The sequence below is a fragment of the Schistocerca gregaria genome, chromosome 9 (assembly GCF_023897955.1).
Source record: "Schistocerca gregaria isolate iqSchGreg1 chromosome 9, iqSchGreg1.2, whole genome shotgun sequence".
NCBI classification, from domain to species: domain Eukaryota; kingdom Metazoa; phylum Arthropoda; class Insecta; order Orthoptera; family Acrididae; genus Schistocerca; species Schistocerca gregaria.
This window is the reverse complement of record NC_064928.1, coordinates 195756104-195781519: the sequence shown is the minus strand read 5'-3', so window position 1 is coordinate 195781519 and position 25416 is coordinate 195756104. Positions and strand designations below refer to the sequence as shown.

Genomic DNA, 25416 nt, shown 5'->3' with positions numbered 1-25416 from the left:
ACGATACATTCTATGAGTGACAGTAAAGGACTTGGAAGAGCAGTTGACTGATGTAAATAGTGGCTTGAAAAAGAGGTTAAAAGGTGAACATCAAGGAAAGCACTACAAGGGTAATGGAACATCGTCTAATTAAATGAAACCATGTCAATGGAGTTAGATTAGGGTGGGAGACACTAGGAGTAATAGATAAGTTCTGCTATTTTGGCAGAACCTAATCCACCCTTGTTCCTAATAAAACAATGCCACAAGTGTGAGAATAAAACAGACGAAACATATAACACAAAACGGAAAGAAAGGAAAAGCCACAGAACGAAAGGAAGACAATGAACACTAAAAGGAACAGAAGAGGACAAGAAAACAACAGAGACGCTAGAAACAGAGGAGAGTAAAACATGAAAGTAGATTACAGTGGCTGGCCAACCACGAGAATAAAAAGGGAAAGCCAGCCACTCTGCAACACATTAAAACTTCCACCCTAAAAGCACTAGGGTGGAGGACACAAAAGGACAAAGGACATGCGCTAAAACCTACATAGAAGTATAAAACCCATTCTCACGGATAAAATGTAAAACTAAAGCTGGTGTAGAGGCATTGTCACTCAACACCCGAGGTAGGGTGCTGGGAAAGTTAAAAGTCTGCCACAGAGTGGCTAAAAGTGGGCATTCCAGCAAGAGGTGGACCACTGTCATTTGGGAGCCGCAGTGACACTGAGGTGGGTCCTTGCGACGGAGTAGCTAACCATGCGTTAGCCAGGTATGGCCAATGGGAAACCGGCAGAGGACAACTGATTCCCTGTGAGAGGCCTGCATGAAAGACTTCCACGCATTCATAGTCTGCTTGGTGATACACAGTTTGTTGCGTGTGCTGTTATGCCACTCCATCTCCCAAAGCCGGAAACCCTGTGGTGTAAGACAGAACGCAGGTCAGCTTCAGAGATGCCTATCTCCAGAAGCTGTTTCCGCATCACCTGTTTGGCCAGCCTGTCGACAAGTTCGTGCTAGGGATTCCGACGTGTCCTGGGGTCCACACAAACACCACGGAACGGCAGGACTGTTCCAGGGCAAAAATGGGCTCCTGAATGGATGCTACCAGAAGGCGGCAAGGGTAGAACTAGTCTATAGCTTGCAGGCTGCTCAATGAGACAGTACACAGGAGTAATGACTCCCCAGGGCATGAGCGGATGTACTCAAGAGCACGAGATACGGCTGCCAGCTCTGCAGTGAGAACACTGCAGCCAACTGGCAAGGAGTGCTGCTCAATATGTCCTCCACGAACATACGCGAAGCCTGCATGACCACCAGCCACTGAGTTGTCTGTGTAAACCACTTCAGAGCAATGGAACACACCAAGAATCGAGAGGAAGTGACAGTGGAGAGCGGCGGGACAACTTAACGCCATGCAAAAGGTCCAGACAAAGCTGCGACCAAGGCGTACACCATGGAGACGTATGTGAACAGACCGCAAGTAGAGGTGATAAAGGGAAGGACTCCAGTTCGGAGAGAAGGGACAGTACGCAAACCACAACTGTTTGCCCCAAACTGGGCCGCTGATGCGGGAGATGGACAGCTGCATGCGGTAAAAGGAGACGGTAATTTGGATGCTTAGGGGAACTAGGAGTGTGTGCTGCGTAACTGGCAAGCAATTGCACACATCTGATCTGCAGTGGAGGGACACCAGCTTCCACCAGAACGCTGGTCACCGGACTTGTCCTAAAACCTCCTGTCACTAATCCAATCCGACAGTGGTGCACAGGGTCGAGTAAATGTGGAAGGCACTGCCAAACCATCAACCACACTCCCATAGTCAATTCAGGATTGGACAAGGGCTCTGTAGAGCTGCAGAAGCTTAGAGCGATCTGCACCCCAACTGGAGTTGGCACCCAAAGTGGAAACATATCTCTCCCAACACTCCTCCTTCCATTGTTTGGTAAGGCAGCGAATATGGGCACAGAGCTGTTTAAAGGCTGTGACGTGCTCCAGGGAAGGGTGCCACTTATGCCACTGTAGAGCTCGCCGACGCTCTGTAATTGCTTCAGCGACTTCTGGCAACCACCAAGGGCTGCCTTACACCTATGGAACCTCAGAGAGCAAGGTATCGCATTTTCTGCTGCAGAAACAATTCTGCTAGTCACCTGCTCAACCATCCTATTGGTGTTACCAAGTGGGGGAGATTCAGCGGTGACAGCAGAGGTGAAAGTTCCCCAGTCCGTCTTGTTCAAAGCCCATCTGGGCAGGTGTCCATGTGCCTGACACTGGGGCAGTGACAGGAAGATGGGGAAGTGGTCACTACCTCACAGGTCGTCATGTGCTCTCCAGTGGATAGGTGTGAGAAGTCCTGGGTGGCAAACTGATAAATCAGTGGCCGAGTAACTACCATGAGCTACACTGGAATGTGTGGTGGTCCCAGCTTTTAAGAGGCAGAGGTCGAATTGTGTCAGTAAAGTTTCGACATCTCTGCCTTGGCCAGCAAGCATGGTACCACCCCACAAGGGGTTATGGGCATTAAAATCTCCCAGAAGTTGGAAAGGTTTAGGGAGTTTATCGATCAGTGTAGCTAATACATACAGGGGTACTGCATGATCTGGAGGAAGATATACATTGTATCGTCCTTAATCTGACAGCCACAGCTTCAAGAGGGGTTTGAAGGCAGAAGGCAAGGGTCCGCATTGCTGGAAACCAGGTTTCCTAGAGGTTAATGCAGATAGAGGGTGTAAAGTTTAACAGTTGCTGTAGCTCAGCCAGGCGGTGGAAAAAACTGCTGCAATTCCATTGCAGGATGACATCGTGAGACTGAGAAGGCGTGGAACATTCAATGAGGCAGTTTACGCCTCAGAGTCACCAGCTCCCACCAATTTATTGCCTGAGCAGTGTATATCCATTGTGTCTGAGGGTCTGGCGAGATCTAGGTCCTCAGCGCACACCAAATCTCCAACCCATCTCCACCCCATCCTCAGCCACAGAGCTTGTCGGTAGTGGTGGTGTGCGCGCGCTACTGCAATTACCTTGGTCTTAGGAGTTTTCTTTTTGGATTTCTCTCGCTGCTCTTTGGGTTTCCCTGGCTGGGAGGACTTCACTAGCTCAGTCTCTGGAACAGATGATGAGTGTGAAGCCCTATGACCAGTTGCTTTTGGACTCTTCAGCCACTGGCGGGTATAGTCTTTCCCCCTAGAAGAAACCTGGGAAGAGAGAGACGCAACGGACCCCTTCCTAGGGGGTGGAGGTTTGCTCCCAAAGTAGGTGGTGCAGCTGCAACAGGGAGGGAAATGCCCCACCATCAAGGGGGCAGGTGTAGTCTTCTGGCTCTGACAGAAGACCTGGGTTGGCAGAGCTCATGGTGCCAGAACTGTTGTAGTGGTGGCTAAGACTATTTCATACGCACAGGATGCAGGCGTTCAAATTTTCTCTTAGTCTCAGTGTAGGTCCGTCTGTCCAGGGTCTTGTCCTCCATAATTTTCCTTTCTTTCTGAAGACTCCTGCAGTCAGGGGAACAAGGTGAATGGTGCTCTCCGAACTTGACACAGATGGGAGGCGGGGCACATGGAGTATTGGGAAGTGATGGGCATCCACAATCTCGACATGCGACGCTGGAAGTACAGCGGGAAGACATATGGTCGAACTTCCAGCACTTAAAGCACCGCACTGAGGGAAGGATATAGGGCTTTACATCACACCGGTAGACCATCACCTTGACCTTCTTGGGTAATGTATCACCCTCAAAGGCCAAGATGAAGGCACTGGTGGCAACCTGATTATCCTTTGGACCCCAGTGGACACACTGGATGAAATGTACACCTCGCCACTCTAAATTAGAGCACAGCTGGTCGTCATACTGCAAAAGAAGGCCTCTGTGAAATATGATACCCTGAACCATATTTAAGCTCATATGGGGTGTGGTGGTTACAGGAACAGCCCCCAGCTTGTCACAAGCGAGTAACCCCCATGACTGGGCAGAGGATGCTGTTTATATCAAGACTGACCCAGATTTCTTTCTGGACAAGCCCTCCACCTCCTCTAACTTATCCTCTAAATGCTCAATCAAAAACTGGTGCTCCATCATCATGAAAGATTCCCCATCAGCTCTCAAACATACAAGGTACCAGAGCGAATAAGATCCACTGTCATCCTTAACCTGATGTTCCTCCCTTGGTGTGGCCAGGGAGGGGAACAATTTGGGATAATACTTCTGTGCTTTGGAATTGACCTCGTGATCGCTTAGAGACTGCTAGTGTTTCACCACCAGCAAGAGATGATGGGCAACGCTTCATTGCGTGTCATCCACCTTGATGCCACCCACTCCGACCAGGGGCCCTCCCGACGGGTGCCACCCAGCTGCAGCAAAGGCCACCTGGCAGGATGGCCACTGTCGGGAGTCCCAATGCCCCAGGAAAACAGGCAACTACTCCTTTGCATATGTGCGGAGTTAACAGCGCAGGCATCAGCAGAGCGATACCTGTGTGGTCAGGGGGCTACAACCAACAGGGTACATGGTGGCCCCAACACAACGGACTGGCTACCGTGCTGGATATCAGGTCATCATCGACCCGAAACTCTACACTGCATAGTGCATGGTGGTAAATGCACCCAGGAAGGTGTCCTTGCCCAAGAGATGGAGAATGAGCAGGACTGCAATGCGATGGCGAGAAATTGGGCTAAAGATCTCAATGCACAATGGACAGGATGCACCTTGTAGGGCACCCTTCCCCAATTGGCTCAATCTTCGGGGTAAAATTTTGAAGAATGGAGGTCAAACCTTACAGGGGTTATCACACAACGGCCAAAACATGTGAAACTTCTTTTGGTTTAGAGGTTCCTGCATGAGCATCAAAAATTTTGATGAAATTTTGCGTGAACAACTGCATATGTTCGCAATGAACATTGGTTAAGTTAAATCATAATTAATTCAATACGTCTGGAAATATAGCCATTTGTTTGACCCCATAGCACACAACAGGGCACGCTCTAGTTTTCGGCAAATTTTATACATAATGTCTCCAGTAATATATTCTTGAAACAAACAAAACTAAGTCGTCTTGTACAACACTTTGCATTAAAAAAAACTCATAAAAATGCACAGTTCAGCTTTTTATATCACTCCTTCACATTTTTATCGAATTTTGCCTTTCATAATAGAGCTTGATGTTGTAGATTAAAGTAAACTTTCTTTGAGATGTCCTCTTTACCCAGATTGTCTTCCTTAATTTGTGGCCATCCCTTTAGCCAGTCTTGAGAATCATCCTTGCCATACATCACTTGGTTGGGCGAATATCCTATAGAAGTAAGAGGCAAGTCATAAATCCTTTCAAATTCTGATAACTACTTGATCCATTTGCAACATTGGTGTGTGGTATATGTACGTAGGAATCTATTTAATTCACAGATCAATCTTTTGATTGGATTCCCACAGGAATAAAAACATGATATCTACATATATGTTTAATATTGTATTCCTCCACAGTCTCTCTCCAGATTCCGCTTGTGGACTAGGCAGCACTGCCTGTCAGTATCATCATCGGTTTTCCAAACTCTGTTATGAAATCACTGACAAATTTCCTTAACATAGGACGCACATGTAGATTCTTCAAAGGATACAATTTCACATACTCCAAAAAAATATCGTAGAATGCCAGAATAAACTTAAATCTTCCATGAGTGGTATGACATGGTCCACACACATCCCAAGATATTAATGCCAAAGGTTGGTGTAGTATGATTGGATGTAATTCAATTTTTCAGCAATAGTTGATGGGTTCAGTTTTCTGGCAAATCTTACCTTTCTTTACAATGTTACTACCCAAGTTTTCCAAATTCGAATGGTACCAACATTGTGCTAACTTGGCTTTTCATTTTAAAGATCAAAAGTGCCCCACTTCAAACGTGTATACCACAATAAAGATTCAAGATGTTCCTTTGGAATGCATACTTTCCATGCTACAGTGTGAATTTTTCTTCAAAATAATATATTAGATTGTAAAGTATATAGACTACCAGAATAATTCATAGCTCCTTGGCTGATTACATCTCAAATAGGTTGCCAATAAGGATATTATTCTTGCAACTGCAGCATATTGTGACAACTTTGAAATTTGTTTCTCACATAATGCAATACATAGATTAATTACTTTGAAATCTAACGTCTGTTCCTCAAGTTCTTCACTATCCTGTCTTCTAGGCAAACGAGATAGAGCATCAGCTACAACATTGTCATTCCCTTTTACATACTGCACTGAAATATATATAAGACAAAGCTTTATGGTCACAAAATATGGTTATTCTTTTTCCATAGACAATATCTAAACTTTTAAAGTGCCTGTACCACAGCCAGTACATCTAACTTTGTGGTACAGTATGCCCTTTTACATTTAGAGAGTATTCTGCTTGCGAATCCTATAATCTTAATGGTATTCATATGTTGTGGATCATCCATTTGGAAAAGCATAGAGCCTAGGCCTGTTTTGGAAGCATCAGTGGCTATGTAAAAATCCTGTTCAACTTTCGGATAATGTAACAACTGAGCGTTAACTAAAGCATCTCTGATTTTGTCAAACACTTGTCTACACTCAGGAGTCCATTCCCATGTGATGTTCTTTCATAATAACAGTAATAAAAATTCTTGGCAGAAAAATGAGGCTAAATTCCTTTTGACATTTAGGATAGGGACACACTTTCATAGCACTCATTTTCTTAAGATTCGGCATAATATAGTCCGGCGTAATTAGATGTGCATGGAACTTCTGCTGACTTCTGGCAAATCTCTATTTCATTAAATTTACTGTTACTCCATTCTCTAAGAATTTCATAAATACTTTTTCAACCAGACTGAGATGCTCCTCCCATGTTTTGGAAGCAATCAACAGGTCGTCCACATACAAGGTAACTCTATCGAGCAAATATTGTCCAAGTAAAGTGTCTAGCGCCAATATAAATACACCTCCACTAATATTTAGTCCAAATGGCATAACAGTGAATTGTTAACTTCTGCCCATAAAAATAAAAGTAGTATACTTTAGAGATTCAATCGAGATTTTCGTTTCCCAGTACGAACTTCTCATATCAAGGGATGTCAGGAAGCAGGCACCACAGAATTTCTGAATTAACTCATCCAAATTCTCAAGTATTGTCTGTACTGGTATGATTATGATTTTATCTCTCTGGCATGTAGAACTAATCTGACATCGCCATTTGCTTTGAAGACTGCCAAAAGAGGATTACAATCTTCAGAATGAGAGGTCTCTATAATTCCCCACTCAAATTTTTTTAATTTCTTTCTTTAATGCATCTCTCTTTGACCGAGGAACAGAGTAGGAAATGCAACAAAAAGATTCGTGTAGATACGTTTTAATGTCACATTCAAAACCTTTGATTATTCCAGGACGTTTGCAAATACTGGTGGATAATTACTTAACATGCAACACAAATCATCTTGCTGACTTGCAGATAGGTATTCAGATTTGGAGATTTTCTCCTGAAGTGAAACTTGACTTCTTTCTTCTCCAGTATATTCAATACAGAAAATATCATCAACAAATTACAATCAATATCAATATAGCTAACCATTAACTTTATGCAATACTGATCTGGGACTATTTAACCCTTTATCATAGAGACTATCAAAACGTCACCTTGAGTCCACAGTATATGTTCCTTCTTTTAAAATTGATGACTGCTACAGCATCACACAAAAATCTAGACCCCAAACACATGATACAGGCATTCTTGAAACAATTAAGAAGGTACTTTCTATTGAAGCCGGATACAGTACATCCAATAACAGTAAATGTAAGCACTTTTGTTCCTCGACTAATTTCTTAAAACAATCCTGCATCATTACACTGATGGTTGCTCCAGTATCAATCCCATTTATTACTGCTTGAACTACTGTCCGCAAAATTCATCCACACTTATTCGAAATGTAAGGTCTTTCTTCAATCAGTTCCTCCCTTAGGTCCAAATCATAATTATACCTCAGTACAAACACTTTAAAATGATTCCTGCCCTCCTGATCCTCTCCAGTCATCCCAGGAAGGCTTTCGGTGACCAGTTCTAGTTTAATCTTTCGGTAGATATATTCGGTGGTTCGTGTACTGCAACAATACATACAGTATGGTAGGAATTTGGTAGTTGTTCCCTTCGTGACTTTGTTGCTTTTTTACCAAGTGGTATCAGTCCTAGTGGTGGTTGTGCTTGTTGAGTTACGTTTGTATCAACACATCGAACTTCAGGTGTTGAAGGGTCTTTCCAAGGTTGTATACTGTCAGGACTGTCTTCTGGGTGTATATCATGTCTGTGTGAATTACCATACTGATTATTTTAATCATTATATCTGTGTTTATGATTTGGTTTTCCTGTACTAATCTGATTCACCTGGTTATTATTATTTCCATAGGTTTCTTTAGTATAATAGGTGTTACGTTTATATTGATCATCATCATCATCATCATCAGCAGCAGCAGCAGCTTTACTACAGCCGTACGATGTTGCTTGTCCTCCATGTAGTATAGGTTTAGTGTATTATTATTATTATTATTATTATTATTATTATTTCTTTCTTTCTTATCTCAGATGTTATGTCTGGTCAAAAGTAGAAAGTGACGCGGACCTTGATCAAGCGTGACTTCCTTTTAACTGTACGGCATATGTTATATTGCATTTAGGAACTTTCGGGTAATTGAACATGTATGAATAATTACGGATTTCTGTTTTTGTATAAATAAGTTTGGATGTAGCTGTATTGCATTGATGTACTGGTGGATATTGTGTGGTATGACTCCTGTAGTTGATAGTATAATTGGTATAATGTTAACTTTATCCTGATGCCACATATCCTTGACTTCCTCAGCCAGTTGGATGTATTTTTCAATTTTTTCTCCTGTTTTCTTTTGTATATTTGTTCTATTGGGTATGGATATGTCGATCAGTTGTGTTAATTTCTTCTTTTTATTGGTAAGTATGATGTCAGGTTTGTTATATGGTGTTGTTTTATCTGTTATAATGGTTCTGTTCCAGTATAATTTGTATTCATCATTCTCCAGTACATTTTGTGGTGCATACTTGTATGTGGGAACGTGTTGTTTTATAAGTTTATGTTGTAAGGCAAGCTGCTGATGTATTATTTTTGCTACATTGTCATGTCTTCTGGGGTATTCTGTATTTGCTAGTATCGTACATCCACTTGTGATGTGATCTACTGTTTCTATTTGTTGTTTGCAAAGTCTGCATTTATCCGTTGTGGTATTGGGATCTTTAATATGCTTGCTGTAATATGTGGTGTTTATTGTTTGATCCTGTATTATTATTATTATTATTATTATTATTATTATTACATTGTGAGGTTGATTATTATTCGATACTCAGACGTCTTCTAGTATCATATCGATCGAATCAACTAGACAGACAGAAACCGTTCCACGTCACAGTCAGGGACATTTGTAAGTTTCTCATGTATATGAATAGGTAATCTTTCATTCAAAATACGTATCTCTTCTCTATGGGAAATAGGATCACTCTAGTACCTTGTTATATTAATGTATTTCTAGAAAGAGTCCTAATGAACTTTGTTTCTATTATAAAACTCTGGTTGATATGCCTCATTTTGTAGCCTCTCTTGTTTGCTACTCAACCAACATTTTGCTAAGAAAAGTTGTTCAAACTCCGCGCATGTATTACAAGTCTCACTCACTTCTGCAGCCCACAGTGCTGCTTAACTTGTGATCTTGGACACAATAAATTTAAGTATATCATGTTCAGACCGACTGTGTGGAAAAATATGCTTAAAATTGTTGATGAGAAGTTTTGGATGGATGTTATCTTTTTCAGTTGAAAAGGTAGGAAACACTGTGCTTTTGAATATGCTTGTCTCAGCCTTTAAAGACGACAAGTACCCTCTTTGGACAAAAGAGTCATTCTCATTTCCATAACAGTCACAAAATTTATTGAGTGCATTCCCACAACAGTTACATTTTACTTCACTACAGGGTTTATTATTCCTAAGCGTGCCTTCGGAATTAGTCAGTGCTTTTTGTGAAGATATTTTTTTTGATTCGTACAATTTACAACTTGTTTCACATTGCCAATTAGGTATTCTTCAATTACTTTAGCTTTAATAGTCTGAAACCCACTAAGTAAATAACTTGATAAGTTCACTACCCATCTGTTTTTCCTTAAACTACCTCAGCTTGTTTCAACTCTAGAGTGGTATTGACTTTCTCTTCGATTTCCTTATTTTTACCTTTTATTGACTGAAAGATAACCATATAATTTCTTAGTTTGATCCTTTAAATATTTATCTATGCCCTGACAAGTGTATTTCGAAATCTGACATCTTTTTAGACAAATCCTCGACTTTCACATTAGTCTTCAAGTAACTACTTTCACAATTACAGATTTTATCTGACAAATCACTATGCCCCTTTGAAATAGTTTCACATTTATTCTTTATCTCATTAATTTTACCCATAACTTTGGTGTGTAGGTTAGTCATTTCCATGAAACTTTTATTTCTAATTCACTAAATTTAGTATTTAGTCATTCTTCCCACTCTTCTTTTAAGTTATCGAATTTCTCATTTAATTGTCTATTATCATCTTTAAGTGAAACACTTTCATTTTCAAGTGACTCAAACTTCTTGTCAAATTTTTCATTTAGTAAACCCCTATTTTCTGAAGTAAACCCATTTGAGTGTTCAATTTTTCAGTTTGGGAATCAAATTTAGTATCAAACTTATCATCTAAACATCACATATTCTCAGTTAACTGACGTTGTATACTGGCCATGAATTTAATAATAACATCGTCATCTTTGAGCTCTGTAACATTTAATGTAAGATTCACACTTTCCTGTGTAACTATGGCAGTTATAGACTCTTGTATATTACTATTTCTACTTTTACTTGGGTTTGCTTCTACTGTCACCTCCACATCAATGATATTAGTGGCACTTAAATTATGTAATTGCTGTCCTACATTTATTACATTTGACACTCCTTCACCAAGATTTTCCTCACTCAAACAACGTTTTGTAATAATGTGATGTGTGTATCTCACGTGTGAAACTGGATTTGTCTCTATTCGGCTCAAAATCACAAAATGAAATTCACCGCACAGATCAGCGAACTGTACACGGGCACTTTCAGCACTAAGTGGTAACTCCTCAAAGAGCAAAATCTGCACATAAATTCACCCTTTTTACATGCATACAAAAATCAAAACACCTTTATATTAAACAGATAAATAATGGCATGCAACTAATAATTAAACATTTCCTATTCCAAATAAACAACAAGAACTTTTATTTCATAATTGGTAAAATTGTATCACGTGAAAGAAACTACTAGCCTGCTAAAACGGATTCAGATTACTGTCAACTCATGTCTGGACGGTGATGTCACGAAGTGATACTTGCTTGGAAATGAACGAAATACTTCTACTGAAAAATATTATTAGTTGAGTAATTTACGGACTTTAATGACAAATTTGATACCCCTTGCATCGGTACACTTGCATTAACTTGAAAGGTTACTACAGTAGGGCAAAGAGGAGCATTGTATTTGTTACTTTAACATTGTTATTTTGCATTTGTCCATATTGCAGATTGACATGTCATTGCAGAAAACAATTCTCACAACCAACAACTGGGGGGAAAATATTTTTTTTTTTTTTTTTTTTTTAAATCATCATCATCTCAGGCAGGTAGAGATGAACATGTGACAACACTCACACAGCACCCATGAGTATAGACACATATATAATGTTTTGTAGCCCTTTCAACTTTTAAGAAATAGCAATATTGCTGTCAGACCGTCACAGAGTGCTATAGCTTCTCTCATGACAGTTAATCAATGGTTTTCTGAGTGATAGGGGGTTCCCACATATTTCTCCACTGAATCTGAAATTATACAAGCTAATAAAGTAACATTAATAAGTTTTTCATTTTACCCCGTCATTGCAGCACATGCCATTCTTATTCTTTTGTATTTTTTCCCCGAGAAAATCACAAAAGCAGCTGGGCCAATATGAGCAATGTTTTGTCATTTAAGTTTCAGGCATTCAAAATACAAAACATTGTTGTACAAGTGTGCTTTAAGTAGCTTCAACAGTGATCCGAGAACTGCTTACTGCTCACTCAGTGCAAACAAATCATTCACAAGTGGCTACCAGATACAGCATTGTTTAACAGCAAAGATTTCCAGTGACTGGAGGTGGGAGAAGAGAGGAAGACTGTATGCCCTAAGGATTGGGCAATTATTTTTGTTTCTTTTTCATAAAATTACAATAAGATGCTTTTAATTGTGATTGGTCTCTGCAGTAAACTGATCATCTTCAGAAACTACACTGCAGGAAAATGAAAAATCCACATAAGATACTGAAAAGCTGGAAAAAATACACCAGCTCTACTATATGTGGTTATGACCATAAACCTTAAACAGAATACCTTCCAGAGTGTACACAACAGGCATTATGATGCTGAATCAAGAAAACAAAACCAAGGAATTAAATAGGCCAACAGAGCAGTGCTTAACTTCACCTCATTCCTTGAGTCTGGCTGGTTGGGCATAGAGCGGAGAACGGGCTAAAAGGTCGAAACCACGAGGTCAGGAAACCCACAGTCGAGAGCTATTTCATCTGGAGTTAGCAATGTTAGACAGGAAGTTGATAGCATTGTGACAGATGTAGGAATGATAAAACTGGTTAATTAGAAGCAGTATTGATGCCAGAGATGAGAAATAATTTGAAGAGAGTTAAAAGATATCAACTCAATGATGGGATCAGCCAGTGACATTGTTTATTCCATCTTTTATCTAGGAACATTGTAGTCATTAAAGTCAGAATGCTAGAAGAATAATGAACTTCAGTTGGACTGACAGTAGTAAAATAAGCTAAGAGAATACTCAGATTGGTAGTAGGGTGGGGCCAGGAGAGTGTCTTCCAGGGAGCAGCATGCAATTGTCGTGTCCCTCCCACAACTGGTCCATCCTCAATCCATTACAGTCAAAGTATTAAAGATGGGAATAGAAGACATTCTCTTACTGAAGCTTAAAAACCTCACAACTGTTCTTTCGTCATGAGCTAGTACTGAGGATAAGGAATCCTTTAGGTCTTGCCCTTATCCAAATGCTACTCCTGAAAGATAAAATAGGGCATGGCAGAAAAAAGCTCCAACTGCCTCTAAAAGCAACTAAAACAAAGTGAAAAAACGATGACCATGGCAGCTGGCTGAAGAGATAGGGTCAAGAGTCCTCTGGGTATGGCATGTTATGGAAGACACCCCAACCCCTACAACCTCACCGTTGCCCCAAAAGCATTTTGAATTATCACATCTGAAAATAAAACTAATTTCATGGAGAGAAAACCAGTTCACCTATCTGTACATTGTCTGTCAATATTATCCTGAAGACAACACTTGGCATGGTGAGCCAGAAAGAGTGGGATTTCCACAAGAATGTGAGCTACCTGAAAGGCTCCCCAGCCACAATGTGGGGTTGCATTACATAAGATAAAACTATGTATCAATCCGGTATGATGGATGCGAAGGCAACACGGGACACAGTACCACTCCTCGAACTGCATGCATGTACACATAGTAGCCCCCCCCCCCCCCCCCCCCCACATACACACGACATGTTGCGTCAATGCAGAATGTGACAAATCTCGAAATGTGGAAAACACTGTGAATAAATAAACTTTCCTAATGTTCTATTCTATTCTGCTGTTCTTCAATTTGGGGCTAACAGAAATAAGAATGGGCTAGTAAACATCAATCAAATCTCCATTAACAGACTACACATTTTGGTCCAAGTCTATAAACTTAAGAAGATTCTGAGTAAGACAGGTGAGGTAAGGTGTAATGAGAAAACTTTTCTTCACGCACAACTGACCTATTGGCAGCAATGGCTGGTTCTGGCAGTACACTCGGGGGCAGTAGCCGAAGACGCCAGATTCATATTTCTCCATCATCTGGCCAATTCCTCTATTAGTGAGTATATAGCGTGCATGGATAAGACCGTACAGAAGTTCTGCCGCTGCTTCCACTTCGTCTGCAAGTCCAGACTCCTCTGGATCTACTGAAAAAGCGCTACATACAATAGATGCACGTAAGATTGTCACAAATAATGGAACTTACACTAAATGTAGAGATGGGCAATGATGTCAGTATCAAGTTGACAATATTCAACCAATTAGTATCTTATTGTTTATGGCTCTGTTTAACAAGTTTATATATGTCAATATGTGAAGAACATTTGTGTTTCTTACGTACAGTACAATGAGACATTATATTTAACAAGTATTTTATGGAAAACAAGCCTGAAGATTGAGGATTACACAAAAATAACTATGTATGTATGTGCGTATATAATTGTTGTGTATTAAAGATTGTATTTTACTGGAGTACCTGACTTTACTCACTTTTTGCACAATTACAGAACCTAAACATGGAAAGAACTAAAGTGAAACATTGAAGTGCTAATTATTCCAATCACTAAATTTTCTGCGAAACTCTATGCACTTTCGCATTCTTAAAGTCGGTATTTGGAAAAAAAAAAAAAATCCCACAATTTCTTCAGAGCTGATGAAACCTCTTCCAAGGAATTGAGTTTCACAGTACTGAAAAAGAAACAATCACACGGGATCGTGTGAGAGCAGCAGGGAACATGAATTTTAAGTTTGACTGTTGTGTACTTCAAGAAATGAATGATGAGGCTGGCTGTATGTGAGGGCATTATGACAATGCAGAATAGCCCCCACAGTCCTACTTGGCAGCTGTTCTAGAGGCTTCTAAACACATTTGAGAAGCTGTAACAGGGAACTATTGTTGATGGTGTTATGATGCACTCCAATGTACCCCATACACATCACTAGTCCTCTGGCACATTTAAGTGCACATTTTCCAGGAGGCGGCACTGTCTTGCTGAATTGTTAAAAAAAAAATGTGTAAGTGCTACCATGCACACGTTTGTATGCGAGGTGGCAAGAGACAGTGGTCATGTGTGTCTCAGTTGCGCTTGTATGAATATACATGTCCGTGTGCATGCTGGAAAAAGGTATTTTGGCCGAAAGCTCACATCTATAACAGTTTTTGATGAGCATGGTTGCGAGTCAGTATCTCCTCTTTATGATAGATAGCAATCTATCCTTTTCTTAATACTCAAAGTTATAAATAATCTGTGTGAAAGAGCTGGCAAGCTCAGTGAGGGCTACACTAAGTAATTTACATAACAAGATGAACAGAAGTAGCACATGCTTCAAAATATGCAAGCACTACCACACAGTTTCAGGATGTAGAAAAAGAATAAAAAAATAAGAATTTCCCACAGAAAACATGATTTTTTATTGTGTTCAGCTCACAAACATTGAACATAGCTTTATAAATTGTATTACTAAATATATTAAGATTGCTGTATTAATTAAAGTTGAAAGTTATTGATTAATCATCTGTTACTATTCTTTGAGATAAAACGTAAATGAAATTTTTATTTTTAAATTTTTTTTGTGTGTTTTCCTTAATGTAGGGGCCAAGGCGTACACCTTCACCTTTTCTTATTCGGTTCAAATTACACACAACTCATTTCTTTTTAGAACGGAACCGAGGTGAGTAGGTAGCAGAAAGAAGAAGAAGAAGAAAAAATTAAACTTGAAAAATAATGTCATCACAGCAATTGGTTTTTTGGATTGTTCTGTATCACTTCACTTTCATTAGTGGACATTTATCAGAAAAATGAAAACAGCTCAGAAATGCCAAGTTTCTGGATCAAGCTCGTAAACCTAGGTTTCATCACAATTACAATTTCAGTAACTGTTGCCCTCGAGGTCCAGGTCTGCAACTACATCCATAAAATGCAACCCACTGAAGTGCAAGGCAGAGGGTACTTCCAACTGTAAGTTATCAGCGCTTCTTCCCATTCATCCACATACACAGTAAGGGAAGAATGTCTGCTTAAATTCCCCTTTGTACACTGTAATTAACCTATTCTTGTGTCTCACTATCCATGTGTAAGCAATATGTAAGGGGTTGTTGTATATTACTAGATACATCACTTAAAGTTACAGGAGTCTTCATGGCATCTGCCAAAAATTTGTTGCAATATTCAATATAAATGCCCTTTTGCACATCTGGCAGAATGAGGATTCCAACAAAATGATAGTTTTATAACTAAGAAAAGTGTGTAATATTTTGGAAAACCAGCATAACATACTGCAGGGTTACTTCAATGGTCTTAAACAGTTCCAACAGGCAACAAAAACTTGCGCATGCATCCCTCCACCACTGCACCGGTCAGTCAACTGACCTATGGTGTCACCAAACTGACTCACTGTCTATCCTGCTGGCCTGACAATAAGAAAAGTTAAAAGTCATTTAACTTAATGGCCAATGGCACATTAAACTCTACTGTCCACCTTGTACTATGTGGACCTGCAATAATTTTGTGTCAATCATTTAGACAGTAAAGGTCTTTAACCATCTGTGTATGTGAACAGTCAGTGTTACTGCTACAAAATGAGCTTTGTTTTCAACTACGTAAATACATATTTTGTAAAGTGGTATAATGTTCATAAAGGCTGTGATAGTATTCTCATTCTAGCCTTCAATGATTCTCTTCAATCACTGAATAGTCTTAAAGCAGTATAATTTGCAGTAATCAAGATATTTTTCCAGAGATTTCATGTTACTCTTGAACTCAAATATGTCATTTCAGTCATAATACTTTTCTTATTGGTGCAATCACTGCATGATGACTGGTTTTTCACAAAGGTACAAAGTGGTTACAGACTCATGTATAGGAATATTTATGTTTGCTCCCAAATCTGACTATGAACAAAAACAAATCACAATTGTTGGGATAAGACACTTACTTTATAATGTGCCTTTAAGGTACCACAAATAGAAGTCATCCTTTCACAAAAGTACTTAGAAATTATGCATTTAGAAATACACCAAGTATACAATAGTGGTACTAAGTGTATTTCCAGTTGCCAGATACCTCAGCATTACTTGTAAATTAATGCAAATTGGTATGCCATCTCACATGTGTATCTGACTTATCTAAAGGAAGAAAGATAGCTCAAAAGAAACTGAAAATTAATTGTTCTCTTTCAAAGGTGGTTTCCAAATGTAACTTTGTTCCCTGTTGATACCTCTTATGTGTATGACGTCCACAAATTATTTCTATGAAAACACTGTTTATTTTCGTTTTCAGTATTTGATTATTCTCCATTATGTTTCTGTAACTCCTGATCTATAATCTACACAACTATAGTCACCATCCACAGACATTATTTCAGTTGACATCATCTTGACAACTGTGCCAGTACACATTTTGACTGTGATTTGGAAAAACAATTATGTACCAGCTTCTGAAGGTGGTTCTAATAACAGCATGTGCAAGTTTCTGTGCCTGTACAAACACAGCTTTAATCACCAAACTACTGTTCTTTCAATGATGTCTCAACAAGTCACTTCACTGCAAAAACTCTTACACTGTAAAATAGCTACATAATTTTACAAGTGTAAGTCAATACCTACTGATACAGACTCACCTGGTTCCAGATCCAAAATCATGTCATGAGCATTGTGGAAGTGAGGAACACATTCTATCAGTCCAGTCAAGTTGAATTTGTCTTGTATGTAATCTTCATCCACCTGCACAGAGCAGCACTCACAAAATTTTAATGCCACACAAAAATTAGCAGACTAAAAACTTTCCATATGTAATGTGTGTGAGGCAGGTAACATAAGACAAAAAGCTACAAGAAACCATTAACAGATTGAACAGTCCAGTAATACAGTTAATGTAGCATAAAGTAATTATTAACAGATTCCATTAAGTAATACTATCTTATGTGACTAGGAGTTCAGAGATTCCACACTTCCTGGGAAATGTCAAATAGCATAGTGATGGTGTGAAGAGAAGGCAACATGGGAAATTACCCACAACTTGAGGCACACCACAATGACTTCATTTGAGATTAAATCACTAATGTGAGTCACAAAATATTGAAAATCTGACTTAGTGGTTGCTCACAGTCAACAAAACTGGCAGACAACATCTACCTATTAACTACAGCTTAAAGGTACCCCGAGAAGAAAGCAACATAACTGCACGCTGCCTCTTTGTAGGCAACTGGGAGGGCTGTAGTCAACACAGACAGTCAAAAACATTACCTTTGCTCCATCGCTTCCAATACTCCTGTCAAATGGCATCTAGTGGCTGCCATTTGGCAGTAACCACTGATGGAGGACTGTAATGCGGAAGTCATTTATGACGATCATCCGCAAATTAAGTTTTCCGCTTTTATTAAGCAAGCTTATTTAGCAGAAAATATAGCACATGCACTTAAACATGTCAGTCAAGTGGTGGATTGACATGTCTCAAATCCATACCACGTTTATATCGTCTGAATATATGGTGCTATACTGGTGTTTTCAAAGATCGAGATGGTAACATGCCTTAATTTCCCTTTGTCTCTGTAGTTAGTTGCATATCCTATACGTCTTGTGCTGTACTAATCTGATACAGTTTTGGGCAGGTCCTCACTGATGGAGGGGGAAGCTGGTGGTTAACCCCCCAGAGGTCCCAAGAGAGAATATGCAGCTTGTAAGAATTAAGCTGCTAGAAGCAGAGGTAGCGACCTGAACCATGGCCATCAGACAGTTGTGGGACCCTATGCTGTACAGCTCGACACTGACATGGCGCAAGCTGTTAAAATTGCCCTGGCTATGACCACACTGCAGGTTTATGAGTCTGTCTAAAAAAAAGGTGAGTGGAATTAACTGTGTCAAGCTTCCAGCCACTTCAAATTATTTTTAGAAATCAGTCCCTCTGCTCAAAGACCACCGAGTTGGAACCATGGTTTTTCACGGGTAATGCTTTTCCTAGAAAAACTGAGTGTGCCAGGCTGGTTGGGAGATATTTGTCACTACCTTCTCATAGGAAACTAAGTGGCTGTTTACTATTAAAAGATTTTTTCGTCTCACCTTGTGGGGGAGAAAGTGTGACAGCCATGGAATAAGGACTTCTCTCTAGGAAGCCCAATGAACGCTATAAAAAAAAATATTTGAAAGTGGTAGTTCAGGGTACCAAACATGGAAAAACAGCCCATTAGGTGGCATAAAAGAGAGATCTCGAAAGTGCAAGTTTGGAGCCCAGTTTCCTCAGAACTGTATGCCCTGGAAGGCAGCCCTTTGGACAAATTACACCACACTTGCATCTCAACAGAGCCAGTCACACGACACCTGATGACCATTGGCTGGCAGGAGCCTTTGGCACATTCGGCATACTGCGCTCTTGACTCCTCGACTGTGGTAAGAGTCGAGTGCAATGCAGGGCAACCAAGAATGAAAGCAGTTGGACGCTTTTGGTCCATACCTTCTAAGTTTGATTAGAAATGTATTAAGTCTCAAGTCCTGAAGATTCGAGGTCTCATCGGTGACTAACCCCACTGTCACTTGCAAGCCGTTTTCAAAGGGCATTCTGGCATGATTATGATAATCACTGCACACCCCTCCACAATTATATACTTTTGAGATTGACCCATTGACATGACTGGTTATCCCATCCCACTTGTTCCTTGCTGAATTTATCAAACCAATCAACCTTCAATTTAAGTGCTTGTCAATGTTCATAATTGGTAGTTCCTTCGTTTTTTAATTTATTTCTCATGTTACTGTGTAATTAATGCTTTCTTGATTATTTATGTACTTACAAGCAACGGTTGTAATAAATTGGGCTACGACTTAATTCAGCAGTCTGATGAAACACCCTTCTAGTTATTAAACCCTTAATGCTTTCTGCAAGAGCCAACACCCAGGACTCATTTACAGTCATATCATTCAACCCACTGCTCAACAGAATCATTTATGTATCAAAGTTCATGGGGAGTGATCTGTCTGTCGGTTCAGCTGGTGTAAATCATTATAACAGTCAAAAGCCTTGCTTGCTCGGTTGGCGGCATAAAGTTCAACAGAACTATGACAACAGAACTATGACAATCACATGACAGCAGGAAAAGTCTTCACTGTTGCCAGTATTGCTGCATCAATGGCTGAAAATAGCAGCTCTTTTTTTCTACCACCAACCACAAGATTGGTCTGTGATAAAAGGTTCTTAATGCACAAAGTGTAGTGCCTACTGAATTTAATCATATGTAGGGGTCCAAGGTCATAAACAAACAGACAGTGCATCACTGATGTAGAAAATTTTCTGAAGGTCATCAAAGTATCAATACTGAAGATGGCTATGAGAAACTGTCCCTCATCAGTAACAGCCTCGTAGGGCTGGTGCAGCAGCACATTATGGAGACCTGTCAGTTGTGACCTGGTTCCCTATGATTTTGTCTTTTCTTACATTTCAAAAAAAAAAAAAAAAAAAAAAAAAAAAATCGCTGTCTTCTGTTCAGCAATTTCACAATGAGCAAGAAATGATGACTGTCACAAGCTGGATCTGTTCCTTGTGGCAGACATTTACGACACAGGAAAACAAAATCTGATCTCACAATATGACAGGTGTTTCAATTCCATTGCTGACTGTGTTGAAAATCAGCTCAAATATGACACATATAGTGATGCAAAAACTGCATGATCCACAGCAAATGTAATGCCACTAAAAGCAATTGTGAAAATACAGATTCAGGACTGCTCCTTAGCCAACTGCATTCTTGTGTGACAATTGGTTCCCAATTGATGATCTGGATAAATACTGGTACGCAACTCGAGACGTATGTACAGTTCATGAAGTGTGTGGAAGAGGCCATGTACTGCTCAAGGTTTCAGTAAAGGTGGAAGTCTAACAGACTAAGACTTTGAAAACATGTACTTAGGGTAATTATTGCTGACGTGCTTCAGTGTTCAGTTACAAATTTAGTTTGGGTACTGGTGATTTGTCTAGACATGGTGTCACATTTCACTGAGTGAACATCATACAGTTTGAGAGGTTTTGTGCAGAATGGTACATTGACTGTCTCAATTGTCCATTTACAGGACAAGAACGAGGGCTGGCAATTACTGGTTGCTGAAACTTCAGCAATGTGCAGTCCGAACTGCTCACCTATGATAAAAATGTCAGTGATAAGGTTGCCATTTATAAGATGATTATAATGATTATGTGTTTAAAGGACTAAACAACAATCCTCCATCCCTCCAAATCATGAAAGAAACGTGTCAAAATGTAAAAAGCTAAAGCAATGAGGACTGGGCTGCTCAACTATATAAGCAAGTCAAAGAGTTTAATAGGGCACGACAATGTTGTACCTCAACAAGTGAAAGAAAAAGAGAAAATGGCAGCATCCCTGTACAAGGGAGGCTGAGGGCGTGCTGCAAATCGGCCAGCAGGCTGCACTCAAAGACATGCGTTAGCATCAGTAGACTACTGCAGCTGCAGTGAGGAGGATCCTCCTGACGCATACAAAACTTATGGGCGAGTCTCGTGTGCCCAATGTGTAGTCGGCACAACACAATGGCACCTTTCCGGGAGGCCTGGAAAGATGTCTGCCACACCTTAGTGGACACTTTAATTGCTCTCAACTTGTTCTGGACCATAGTACCCTGCCATTCCAATTCCCAGAGCCTCAAAATATTGTTTCGGAGTTGTAATCTTAAGTCTGGGCCCGGTATCTCGACATAAAGTTGATCTCCTGTAGTTGTGCCTTTAGCTAGATGATTGGTGAGTTAAGTTCCTGGAATGCCTACATGGCTCAATGCCCAGATGAATGTCACTGACTTTCCAAAGCTGTAGAGGTCAGCCAGTAGGTCCTGGATGTTTGCAACCTAAAGGGTTATGCCTTTTAAGCAACTCGCGGAATCACTAAACATCAGAAAGTTGGTCGTGGGCTGGAATTTGACATACCGTAAAGCCTGAGAGATGGCAACCATCTCTGCAGTGTACACAGTGCAGGTGCTCTGCAGAGTGCTTCTCATGTCCCCTTGCACGTGCAAGAGTGTAATTGACACTGTTGTTGATTTTCGATCCATCTGTGTAGATGCATACCAAATTACAATAATTGTGAAGGACTTAAAGAAACAGGTGTCAAAGAAGTGCAAGATCATGCATCCTTCTTGGGACAACAAAGAGGTCCATCCATATCACAGGACATCGTACAGCCCATGGAGGATGTCGAGAGGGAGCTCTAAGAAGACAGACTATTGTAGGCTGTTGGAGGTCCTTCTGTAGAATACAGAGTTGGATCCCAGCTGATCATCCTAGTTTTGGGTGATGTGCAAACTGTCTGAACTGCTGGTTGTGGAACATAATTGAGTTACATGGGTTGGTAGGCATCTGACTGACAGGAACTGTGTAACTTGCCAGAAGCTGCTATTGTCTGATGTGCAGTGGTGGGACACCAACTTCCACCATGAGGCTGTCAATGGGGCTTTTATGGAAGACCCTATTGTCAACCGCATGCCAGTCTGGTGAACAGGGTCCAGTAGGCTCAGTACACATAGTGCTGCCGACCCATAGGAGTCATATCCATAGTCCAAGAGGGATAAAATCAGAGTTTTGTAAAATCTCAGAACTGTAAGGGTCCATATCCCACGAGGAGTGACTAAGAAAATGGAGAGCATTCAGCTGCTTCATGCAAGTTGCCTTGAGCCATCAGACATGCAACAGCCAAGCAAGCATGTGGTCAAATAAAATACCTAAAAACTGGAAAGTGTCAATGACTTCAAGTAACTGGTCACCAAGATAAATTTCTTGGTGTGGATGCACAGTCCGGGGTTGATAAAAATGCATCGCTCGTGATTTTGCAGTGGAAAATTGGTAGCCATGGTTCAGGGCACAGTCATGGACTCTCCAACAGCCCCCTGAAGCTAGTGCGCAGTGATGCAGAGGCATAGCACAAGCAAAAATTGTCAACTTATAGTGATGGGGAGACTGGAGCCCACTGATATTTATTATAAAAAGGTAATCCCAAACGTAAGGTTTCCTACAGCTTGAACATTTAGCTAATTTTCGACACAATCAGCATTTCTGTCGATGCATTTTTGTTGACGCTGTGGCAATGTCCATGTCATACCAGCTCACCGTCAAGGTGTTCAGAAAGTTATGAACCTCTTCTTGCACCTCATCGTCAGAGCTGAATCGCTGGGAGCACAATTAATGCTAATAGGTACTGTGAGACTGAAAAAACTCAAATAGGCAATTCAGAAGCGGAGAAAAGTAATGTTGAGCATGGGCATACACATTCTCCATGACAACGTTCACTCACACATTGCTCGGCAAACCGTTGCTCTCTGCAACAGTTTCAGTGGAACATAATCACCCACCCACCCTATAGTCCTGTCTTGGCACCCAGCTCCCTTTGTTAAAAGAACATTTGGCCAGAAAGCAATTCAACTCTGATAACGAGGTGAAAGAAGAGGTTCATAACTTTCTGAGCAGCATGGTGGTGAGCTGGTATGACATAGGCTTACAAAAACTGCCAGAGCGTCTACAAAAATGCATTGACAGAAATGGTGATTATGTCAAAAAATAGCTAAATGTACAAGCTGGAAACTGATGTAAACCATTGTAGAAATAAACAAGTCTATGTACTCACAAAAAAAAAATTGGAGACCTTACTTTTGGGATTACCCTCATACCTTTGATGGCGATAGCAAATAGCGTTACATCCGGAACTGATTCCTGACGGCCTCCAGTTTTCTGTACATAGTGGTTGCTGAGAGTCGAGTCTATCCAAAACAAAAACAAAATTGGAGAGATAGAAAATTCTGGATAAAAATGGGTAAACTGCTCTGGTCACCAGACTCGTGCAGTGTAGATAGGATGTGATGTTGCCAAGTGGTGTTGTATGGCTTCTGTAGGTCAAAGAACACAGCAATCAGATGACTGCGGAGCGCAAAAGCACTACAGATTCCAAATGAACCAGGTGATCTGCGGTGGAGCAGTAAGCCGAAAGGACACTTTGGAATCGCAATATATGGCCTCCGACTTCCTTCAAATAGTTTTCACAGCCCGTTCTTTAGAGAGATTGATTGGTAGTTAGTTAAAAAAATGTGGGTCCTTTCCTGTTTCAGGAAGGGAATACCACCACCTTCCCACCATTGAGAGGAAAATACACCCTCCCTCCAAATGAGATTAAAAAGCTGGATGATACGCTGCATGCTGTTGGCACGGAGGTGTTTGAGCATTTGGTTGCAGATTTTGATGGGTCCAGGGGCTGCCCAAGGGATACGAAGCTTCCATTCACTAAAAGGGACACTGTATGATGAGCTGTGTGCATAGAAAGATAGCGGACGGCACTCTATAAGGTGTTTCTGGGCCAGGAAAAAGAGGATGGTAATTACTGCAAGTGGAAACTTCAACGAAGTGTGTTGGAAACCATTTGGCAAGTACTATAGGATCAGTGCAGATGTTACTATTGACAAGGACACCAGGAACTGCCACGGGTGGTGGATGGCCACAAATGCAACTGAATTTAGTCCATACTTGGGATGACTGAGTGTGGAACCAAACAGTTAAGACATGTTGGTCCCAACACTCTAGCTTTCTTTTCTTTATTAAAGACCACACTTGCATCTGATTTTTCTTGAATGCGATTATATTATCCATAGAGGAATAACCCAGTGGGAGGGCATGTATCCAAACCTTTGGCACTTAAAATCATCTCATCAGAAGAGGAAAGAACGGCCTGGAATCACACCTACAGACCAAGACCTTAACCTTCTCAGGCAACATGGTGCCATCTAAGGGTAGTGTAAAAGCTCCAGAGCCCACTCTGTTATCCCTGGGTCCCATCTGGATGCGGCGAACAAAACGGACTCCACCCGACACCAGGTTAGTGTGCAGCTCTTTATCATTTTTTTGTGTCAGGTCCCAATGGAAGATGACACCTTCAATTCTAAATTCTACTGAGCTTGTTATGAGGAGAAATGGTGACTGGTATATCACCTAACTTGACACAACCTGATGTCCCCTTGGTTGGTTGGTGTGTGACGTTTCGATCAGCAAAGATCCATTTATCATCTTCTCTATTGTCGCAACCTCCCCAAACCGATGTTCAAAATTTTCAACAAGAAACATTGGCTTCATTGAAGCGAGAGAGCGCCAAGGCACAGTCAATGACAGGAATGCCATAGGATAGTCAACTTCTGCATTAAAATCACTGTTCCTCACTGATCAAACAGCCATGTTGGTACAGTTTGATTTGTTTCATTGCGGACCATCCATCCCGATGCCACTCACACCCATCAGAGGTTCTGTCCGTGGGCGGCAGCGGCATTTATAAGGATACTGGAAACGGTTGTAGATAGTTGTCCCAGTATCGAGCACCCCCTGCGTTTTTATGATGAGTAACAGGAAACAAACTGCAACTCATCAGAGCAGTCAATCAAATATTCAGCTCTGGAGACAAATGTAAGCCAAGCCATGCAAATCCACTTTCACAATTAACATAATTTCAGGCGAGCAATCAAAACGAAATAAAAATGCACA

The 25416-nt window shown here is 40.6% G+C and overlaps 1 protein-coding gene across 10 annotated transcripts in view; it reads right to left on the bottom strand.

Annotated features, from left to right (window-relative positions):
* The window catches only part of LOC126292298 (casein kinase II subunit beta-like), a 65184-nt gene that overhangs the window by 16018 nt on the left and 23750 nt on the right, over nucleotides 1-25416 (bottom strand). For 8 of the 10 annotated variants that reach the window (XM_049986229.1, XM_049986224.1, XM_049986230.1 and 5 more), the window contains exons 3-4: nucleotides 17528-17630; nucleotides 13870-14055 (exon numbers count right to left, since the gene is read on the bottom strand). In XM_049986229.1, coding sequence (XP_049842186.1) covers nucleotides 13870-14055; nucleotides 17528-17630 — 289 coding nt within the window. The remainder of the gene's footprint in view (nucleotides 1-13869; nucleotides 14056-17527; nucleotides 17631-25416) is intronic. The other 2 variants (XM_049986231.1, XM_049986223.1) reach the window with 1 other exon arrangement.